Source organism: Ammodytes marinus (assembly GCF_949987685.1).
Source record: "Ammodytes marinus genome assembly, chromosome: 1".
In the NCBI taxonomy this organism is placed as follows: domain Eukaryota; kingdom Metazoa; phylum Chordata; class Actinopteri; order Uranoscopiformes; family Ammodytidae; genus Ammodytes; species Ammodytes marinus.
Window position 1 is genome coordinate 35,996,647 of NC_137230.1, and position 10,000 is coordinate 36,006,646.

General features: G+C 42.2%; 2 protein-coding genes across 4 annotated transcripts in view; both read right to left on the reverse strand.

Annotated features, from left to right (window-relative positions):
- LOC307253813 (transient receptor potential cation channel subfamily M member 7-like) overlaps positions 1–3,792 on the reverse strand; it is a gene marked incomplete at its 3' end in the record, with an annotated part of 38,437 nt that extends 34,645 nt beyond the window's left edge. Inside the window, exon 1 of the mRNA XM_080031988.1 lies at positions 3,696–3,792. Within this exon, the coding sequence (XP_079888114.1) occupies positions 3,696–3,698 (3 nt within the window). The 5' untranslated portion in view covers positions 3,699–3,792. The remainder of the gene's footprint in view (positions 1–3,695) is intronic.
- Positions 3,793–5,309: 1,517 nt separating this feature from the next.
- Positions 5,310–10,000, reverse strand: part of sppl2a (signal peptide peptidase like 2A) — a 28,556-nt gene continuing 23,865 nt past the window's right edge. For all 3 annotated transcript variants that reach the window (XM_080026484.1, XM_080026483.1, XM_080026482.1), the window contains one exon: positions 5,310–7,089. In XM_080026484.1, the coding sequence (XP_079882610.1) occupies positions 7,049–7,089 (41 nt within the window). In that variant the 3' untranslated portion in view covers positions 5,310–7,048. The remainder of the gene's footprint in view (positions 7,090–10,000) is intronic.

Genomic DNA, 10,000 nt, shown 5'->3' on the forward strand with positions numbered 1-10,000 from the left:
TCGAATTTATTTAAAGTTATGGATTTTATGAAAAAACTGTTCATGAGTTATTGTTGTCTGGAATGAGCTGAACATTTAGACGTAAGAATGGAGTTTCTAGGATGAATCCTCAGGGAGGAGAAGAGATTTGAAACTTTTCATAATTTTGGTTTAATTGCTTATTAATTATGAAGTTATGAATTTTTTTGAAAGTTTTGAATGAAAGCAATAATGTGAAAAATGGGCTGAATATGAGGATAGTTGAAGGAAGTTTGTGGAATGAAGCATGTTGAAGATATGGCCGAACATGAATATGGCGGAATAATAAGAATAAATGCGGTGAATATCAAAGCTGTGAATGCTTTCAGCATTCACACCAAAAATACAAGTGCCTCCAGTGGTGTTTGGGTCACACACACATCACACGCAGGTCAGCTGTGTGTTTGAACCAGCAGCTAAACCTCTGCAGCAGAGTGTGAGTGTGTGTGTGTGTGTGTGTGTGTGTGTGTGTGTGTGTGTGTGTGTGTGTGTAGGGACAACAGGGGAGCTTTTCCATTGATAAAAACAACAAACTGAAACTGTGACCAATTCTCTCTTTTCTTTTCAAAGGCCTACTAGTCCAGGGAGGGGGTCACTGGGAAAAACTTTATCAGCCATCTTTAAATGGGCTTGTTTGTGTGTGTGTGTGTGTGTGTGTGTGTGTGTGTGTGTGTGTGTGTGTGTGTGTGTGTGTGTGTGTGTGTGTGTGTGTGTGTGTGTGTGTGTGTGTGTGTGTGTGTGTGTGTGTGTGTGTGTGTGTGTGTGTGTGTGTGTGTGTGTGTGTGTGTGTGTGTGTGTGTGTGTGTTGGCCAACTGCGAATAGATTCAAGCGTGAGATAACAGAGCTGAGAGAGGCAGGCTTAAGCACGCAAGGCGCACACACACACACACACACACACACACACACACAAAATAAATACACACACACACACAATAAATAAACAAACAATCACACACACTCCAGTGGTGCTTGAGTATACACAGCAAAATGATGATGAAAGTGCATTTTCAACCAGCTCTTACAGCGCTAAGTCCCAAGCCGATGACCAAGCAAAATAATGTCCACTATGACACAAGACATTTGCAATAAAAAGCTAAATTACGGGGGCGCCCTTAGCCCGGGTTCGATTCCAGCCCGCGGTCGTTCTCTGCATGTCACTCCCCTCTCTGCCCCATTTCAACTCTGTCTCTACACTATCAATAAAGCATAAAAATGCCCAAAAAAATATCATAAAAAAAAAAAATAATAAAAAAAAAAAAAAAAAAATTACATTACATTATTAATGATAAAAATTAATTTATGGCCGGGGGTGAGTCTTAAGATGATAGATTTATGATGATAGAATTATTCAATACTAAGAATTACATGTAGAGAAAATATGTTTTGTAAACTAACTGCAGGCTCTGTGAATGTAAACAAATCCCCTCCTCTGAAACTGCACAGTGACCCTTTAAAAATAAATGAATCAACTACACTACACTGATACAGCAAGCACACACACACACACACACACACACACACACACACACACACACACACACACACACACACACACACACACACACACACACACACACACACACACACACACACACACACACACACACACACACACACACACACACACACACACACACACACACACACACACACACACACACACACACACACACACACACACACACACACACACACACACAAGCCTTTCCCCTCATCAGCCCTGAGGTAAAGCTGTAGCATGTGACTGGCTCACCGCTATGAATTGTGGGAAATAAGACGTTTGCGCTGACTGTCGAATCATGCTCTGTGTGTGTGTGTGTGTGTGTGTGTGCTACTTTGTGATTCTGTAAATGTGCACAGTCGGACACAAAATCTCAAGCTCTGTTTACGCACTTAGACGTACTGTATGCTACAATGTACACACACACACACACACACACACACAGAGAAAGACCGACAATGTGTCGAATCATGCTACATGCTGTGTGAATGTGTGCGAGTGAGTGAGTGAGTGAGTGAGTGAGTGAGTGAGTGAGTGAGTGAGTGAGTGAGTAAATGTATACAGCCATATTGTTGTTATTATTATTATATAGTCAAAATATTCCATGGAAATTGTGCACTAACAACACAGCACAGCGGTCAGATGTGAGTCACAGTTGTGTTCATGAGTCAGCTTATCTGTCTATACCATACCGGGAAGTTATTGGGAGAAATACTTTTTTATATATTGGGGACAATGGAAGAAAATTAGCACACACACACACACACACACACACACACACACACACACACACACACACCTACAGCATCTTATCTGTTAATGAATGATCATTGATTGACCCTATCGTAAATATATGAAAGACTTATCTACCGGCAATACTTTATTATATGTATCACACACACACAGGCACAGGCACACACACACACACACACACACACACACACACACACACACACACACACACACACACACACACACACACACACACACACACACACACACACACACACACACACACACACACACACACACACACACACACACACACACACACACACACACACACACACACACACACACACACACACACACACACACACACACACACACACACACACACACACGATCATGAGGAGATATTCACTGATTTTGACAACAAGCGTTCTCCAGAATCACTGACTACACCTTTAAACTGTACGAAGTCTGTAAAATCACCCTATAGTCAGACAGTTTCATCCCAAAGGCAATAAGACTTATAAACCCCTGGCCTTAGCACTCAACCATTATGTTCCAATATGTGCATATGGATACCTATACTGCAGTTCATACTCATATCGATATGTTTATAACTGTTTTAATTACATGTGTTCATCCATGGCATTGTGTGTGTGTGAGTGAGTGAGTGAGTGAGTGAGTGAGTGAGTGAGTGAGTGAGTGAGTGAGTGAGTGAGTGAGTGAGTGTGTGTGGTTACAGTTTACCACAACATTTTCTCCAGTTTGTGGCGTTGTACAATCGGGCTTACATTGAATTCTGACTGGTATTAATACAGTCTTAAATCTAGCTTATCTTTAGCTGTACGAGCCATTACTTCAATAGATACACATTCGTTAACTGTTATAATAAAGATCAATACATTCAGTGTTAATAAATTGACTTGGCAAGAGGCTCCAGGTGGCATTGACATGTTACGGGCACTGACAGCCCGTGTAATCCGACATGAGAGGCACCTAAATCGGATGCGCCTAGTCTCTTTAGCCGGTGTGTGGTCTGGAAGAAAAAAAATAAATCTCTTTGTCTATTTTCTACAAACAACATACAGCTGCTCAACATCAGGGCAGCTAGCTAGCACATAGCATGTAGCATTAGCCAAAATTAGCTTACTTCGCGTGCTAACGTTACACCCGTGTGGTTTAGAGATAGACTGGGTGTCAGCGGGAATCCTTGGGGTAAGTAGCCGGACAGACAGCGTCCAAAGTCGGCTTAAATACCACCAGGAACTCCCCTTGGATGGAGCATAGGCAACACTAAGGGGAGGTGGTGTAGTTTTGAGAGAGGGGGGGACCTTTCCTCTGCTTGCCTGCCACTCAAAAAAGCCCCGACGAAGACCATACACAATCGGATAGATCAGATAGAGATACATAGACAATGAATTATTATGGATGATATTCACGTACCATTCTCTTCACCGGGGAGGTTGGTCCATCTATGGCCGGGTGTCCTGCGAGGCAAGGCGGGCAGAGAGTAGCAGAGGAGGCGGTCCGGGTGTTTCGGTTGTTTGGCTGCAGCTCCAGCGGAAGGTTGAAACTGCTTTTTCATAATTGTGCGACTCGCGAGCGGACTGACGCTACATGACACGCACGAGCTGAGTCAGCCTGCACGCGGTCATGTGAGCGAGGGAGGAGGGAGGAGCCAACGGCCACGTGTGTGTGTGTGTGTGTGTGTGTGTGTGTGTGTGTGTGTGTGTGTGTGTGTGTGTGTGAATGAGTGAGTGAGTGTGTGTGTGTGTGTGTGTGTGTTGTTTTTGTGAGTGAGTGTTTGTTTGTTTGTTTGTTTGTGTGTGTGTGTGTGTGTGTGTGTGTGTGTGTGTGTGGGGGGGTGTATGTTTGTGTGCGTGTGTGAGAGTGAGTGGTGTGTGTGTGTTTATCTGTGTAGTGTTTATGTGCTGTGGGTGAGTGAGTGAGTGAGTGTGTGTGTTTTGTGTGTGTGTGTGTGTGGGGGGGGGGGGGGGGCGCTTTGTTTTAGTTCCTAGCAGACAGTGACAGTTTGAGAAAAATGGAAAAATCACTTAATATTTACTTATTTAAGCCTGGCTGAATCTATATTTATTCAACTTAATTTATACAATATTTTAATTGTATTTTAATTTATTTCACTTGATTTGCAATTAATTAATCAATTAAGTTATTTACTTGAATTGTACCATAATTTTTTATTTAAACCTGCAGTGTGTAGAATTTTGGGTTTTATTTCCTAGCAGATTTTGTAGAAAGTAATTATAATATCCATAAGTACGTTTAATTTAGTTCATAATAGCTGAATTTTTTTTTTAATTATAATTTTTTCCCTTAGAAAGGATCTCATATATGTCCATATTTCTGCATATTTTGGACCAAGGCCTAGTGCTGCCATCTTGAAAGTGTCATAGTTGGAATCTCATCAGGTGCATTGTTTAACATTTAGAATTGTTCTTGTCCTTGAAGGCCACTGTAGCTTCTGTTAGTATTCGAAAGGGTTGGGGTTACCCAGGGAGCGTTGCATTCTAGAACTTTGTAGAACTTTCTTGATGATGTCATATTACACACTGCACCTTTAAGTAGGCCTATGTTAGTTTGTTATTTCTATGTCTAGTATGTTAGTCTATTTTTTTTTGGTTTTATTTTTATTTTATGCATCCAACTTAATGAATATTTTATTTATTTGCTTATTTATTTTTTATTTTATTGCTATTGTTTTTTTTAAATCTTTTTACATATGAAAACTTTTGCATGTAAACGTATCCGTTCGATTTTCACGTGTGACATATTTTGTAGGCTATGCATGACAACTACCAATTGCATTTCATAATGTAGTTTGAATAGAATGAGAAACACACACACACACACACACACACACACACACACACAAACACACACACACGGACACACACACACACATTTTAAATAGAAGTTGTTCATTTTTTAATATAAGGCCGTTGAAAGAAATCACGTCATACAAACAGGTCGACACAGAAAACCCCCCAAAAAACAGTTATCAAAAATGTCTCAAATTTGTGGCTATATAAGTAATTAAAACGCCCTCCTCTTCCCACCCCACACCCTGAAAGGACAACAACTGTTAAGCTAAATAATATATTAAAGTGCTTTTCTCATTTTCGCTGTAGGCAATCATCACAAAAAAAGGCAAAATTATTATTACAGAATACTTGAACACACACAAAATCTATCAAGACCATCCCTGCGTTCCAAATCGCATACTTTTTTTTTTCTCTATTCTACATACTACATCTGACCATAAAAAAGAATCTAGTTAGGATGCAGTAGAAAGCATACTATTGGGACATAGTTTTACTTATTTATTTCATCATAACATTGCGCCTTGATCTTGCCTCTTGCTTTTATACCCGTCGCATCCCTGGTTGTTTTCATACGAAGGCTCCGTCAATGTGACGTCACTTCAGGTTCGCACTGGATTGTGGGTCAGAATCGCCCCAAATAGGATGCTGTTTTCAACACTAAAAATCTCGGCCAGATGTAGTAGGACATCCGGGTCTTTCTAACCATCCTAAATCTGGCCACAAGAATCGGGACATCCTAAATCTTTTTTTCTACCATACTAAATAGTAGATAGTATGGAGATTGGAACGCAGGCCGTCTGTCTGTCCAGGCACTAAACAAAGCCTTCAATTAATCACTGTTAAAGGTGCAGTCAGTGATTCTGGAGAACGCTTGTTGTCAAAATTACTTTTTGCTAGCAGCTTACAATGGGCCCCCGTTTGTTTACATACAGCTCCAGAAAAAAAATAAGAGACCAGTCTGGATTTTTCTTCAATCTTCATCTCTACATTACATTATTGAAAATGCTCTAAATGACAATATTTTCATTGTGAATTTGGTAGAAATGTTGTCAGTAGTTTATAGTATAAAACCAAAATGTTCATTCTACTCCAAACATATGCCTATAAATAGCAAAACAAGAGACACTGAACATTTGGAGTAGGTCTCTTAATTATTTCCAGAGCTGTATATCCTACCAGTTTACAGAGCCTAGGCTGTGTATTAACAATGAATTTTTTTTTTGCAGCCCACAATCACACAGTATGGACAAGTAGCGGATCATGAGGAGATATTCACTGATTTTGGATGAAAAGTGATTTTGTCAACAAGCGTTCTCCAGAATCACTGACTACACCTTTAATATGTTCCACCATCAACACGATTTTTATATATTTTTTATTTCAGCGTTCTAAACATTCACGGCAGCCCCAGATGAACCCACACTGATTGAATCTGTTCATCAATTTACATGTGTTCCCTTGTTTTGCAAAGCGTTAGCCTCATCGCATAATCGCCTAAATCATATTTACTCTACATCTACTCTACTCTACATCTACTTTTCGTTAGCCTAATAGCATAATTGCCTAAGTCATATTTTAAGGGTTATAGAGTAGGGTAAAGTAGATGTACAGTAGAGTAGATGTAGAGTAAAAGTAGAGTAGAGTAAATATGATTTAGGCAAATATGCTATGAGGCTAATGATATTTACTCTACTCTATTCTACATCTACTTTACCCTGCTCTATAACCCTTAAAATATGACTTGGGCAATTATGCTATTAGGCAAACGAAAAGTAGATGTAGAGTAGATGTAGATGTAGAGTAAAAGTAAGAGTAGAGTAAATATGATTTAGGCAATTATGCTATGAGGCTAACGAAATATAATATTAAAATGTAAAAAGAAAATTAGAAACAACAAAAAATAATCAAAAAAAGCTTCCAGCAGTTGGGTCCATTTTTTGTTGTTGTTGAAAATCAGCATTTTTCTCGTTCTATGCCGACGTCAGTTCTTCCCTCTGTGGAAGAAAAATGAAAGAAAATGTTAATTAATCTTCAATTTCATGTTTAATTTCACAAAATACCAATTACACACAGAGAAATACAGACAGTGTTTCCCCTAGGCATTTATGAGGGGTCAAGGATGTTTTGAGCATTCACAATTTCTTCAAATGTGTGTGTATCTGTCTGCCAAAAGCGCTTGATAAACAGACTACTTTTTACACAGAGGGAGAGAGAGGGAAGGGGGAGAGAGAGGGGGAGACGGGGGGTGGGAGAGGGAGAGAGAGGGAGGGGGAGGGGGGAGAGAGTGGGGAGAGACGGGGGGTGGGAGAGGGAGAGAGAGAGGGAGAGAGAGGGGGGAGAGAGTGGGAGAAAGAGAGAGAGCAGGAGAGAGAGAGGGAGAGGGAGAGAGGGGGGAGAGAGGGAGGGGGAGAGAGAGGGGAGAGACGGGGGTGGGAGAGGGAGAGAGAGAGGGAGAGAGGGAGAAAGAGAGAGAGCAGGAGAGAGAGAGGGAGGGGAGAGACGGGGGGTGGGAGAGGGGGAGAGAGATGGAGAGAGGGGGGAGGGGGAGAGAGCAGGAGAGAGAGAGGGAAGGGGGAGAGAGAGGGGTGGGAGAGGGAGAGAGAGAGGGAGAGAGAGGGGGGAGAGAGAGGGAGAAAGAGAGAGAGCAGGAGAGAGAGAGGGAAGGGGGAGAGAGGGAGAGAGAGGGAGAGAGAGGGGGGGGGGAAGAGGGGGGAGAGAGAGGGAGACGGTGGGTGGGAGAGGGAGAGGGAGAGAGAGGGAGAGAGGGGGGGGGGGGAGAGGGGGGAGAGAGAGGGAGAAAGGGAGAGAGAGGGAGAGGGAGAGAGAGGGAGATGGGGGGAAGGGGGAGAGAGAGCAGCAATGAACTGGGAAAAATGTCTGGCTAGTTTTCATATTAGGCTTTCTCCAGATTTTGGAATTTCATAATCTTTGTGGTGACATAGCAGGTAAGCAGAAATTAAAACATTAAGAGACCACTCCAAATGTTCAGTGTCTCTCGTTTGACTATTTATAGGCATATGTTTGAGTAGAATGAACATTTTGGTTTTATTCTACAAACTACTGACAACATTTCTACCAAATTCCCCTGAAAATATTGTGATTAAAGAGCATTTCCATTAAGTAATGTTAAGATTGGTCTCTTAATTTTTTCCAGAGCTGTACAATAGTGGGGCAAAAAATGAATATAGGGGAAACACTGCATTAGGATGGGTTTTATTTTGTGATGCGTACTGCATATGCAACAGACAAGCAAAACATGTTATAAAGCAAACCACACATGATCACACACATTCCCCCAAATAATAACACATCTCCATGCCAGAGGACTCCAACGTTTAACTGCAAACAAGAGCATGCAGAAGGCAACATGGACACGGTGGTAACTGTAGGAAAGATGGAGTGATGAGAGGGTTAGTATACAATGGTTGGAAGAGAGAGAGAGGGAGAGAGAGAGAGGGAGAGAGAGAGAGAGGAAGAGGGAGAGGGGGGAGAGAGAGGGAGGGAGTGAGAGGGAGAGGGAGAGAGGTAGAGAGAGAGGGAGAGGGGGGAGAGAGAGTGAGGGAGAGCGAGAGGGTGAGAGAGAGGGAGGGGGAGAGAGAGAGGGAGAGGGAGGGGACGGAGGTGGGAGAGGGAGAGAGAGAGAGAGGAAGAGAGGGAGACAGTGAGAGATGGAGAGAGAGAGAGAGGGGGGAGAGTGAGAGGGAGAGAGAGAGAATACAAAATGCAATTGATAGATGCTGCAAAAATACACAGCGGAGAGAGAGAGGGGGGAGAGAAGGAGAGGGAGAGAGAGAGGGGTAGGGAGGGGGAGAGAGAAGGAGAGAGAGAGGGGGAGAGAGGGGGGGAGAAAGAGGGAGGGAGTGAGAGGGAGAGGGAGTGAGAGGGAGAGAGGAAGAGAGAGGGAGAGAAGGGGAGAGAGAGCGAGAGGGGGAGAGAGAGAGAGAGAGAGAGGAAGAGAGAGAGGGAGTGAGAGATGGAGAGAGAGGGAGAGGGGGAGAGAAAGAGGGAGGGAGTGAGAGGGAGAGAGAGGGGAGAAGGGGAGAGGGAGAGAGAGAGAGAATAACAAAATATAATTTATAGATGCTGCAAAAATAAAGAGTTGAAGTTAATGGTATTCCAGGGCCAAATTGCAGATTATTTTCAATCTGCTAGAGACACCTAGTGGTCAGTTAATGTATAACATAATAGAGTGCAAAAGTAGTTCCATTAAAGCAGTGGTTCTCAAACTGTGGTTGCGTTCCGAATCGCATACTTTCTACTATATAGTATGTAGAAAAAAGATTTAGGATGTCCCGATTCTTGTGGCCAGATTTAGGATGGTTAGAAGTACCCGGATGGTCTACTTCATGCGGCCAAGATTGTTAGTGTTGAAAACTGCATCCTATTTGGGCGATTCTGACCCACAATCCAGTGCGCACGTGAAGTGACGTCACATCGACGAAGCCTATAGGTCCATGTTATGAAAACAAACGGGGATGCGACGGATATAAAAGCAAGAGGCAAGATCAAGGCGCAATGTTATGATGAAATAAGAGAGAAAAGTATGTCCCAATAGTATGTCTACTGCATCCTAACTAGATTCTTTTTATCGTCGGATGTAGTATGTAGAATAGAAAAAAGAAAGAGTATGCGATTCGGAACGCAACCTGTCCCTGCGTTCCAATCCCCATACTTCCCTACTATTTAGTACGTCAGAAAAAGATTTAGGATGTCCCAATACATGCACGACAATTGTAGTATGCTGAAAAATACATAAATACCCTCACTAACTCCAATAGCATTTTGGAGTATTCGTCTTTATTCTTGACATTTCTCGACACAATGAAAAAAAACTTCTCTATCTGATTTGTTTTCTCTCTCCTGTGGCCCTAAAACTCTTCTGTACTTTAGTATGTAGTGTAGTAA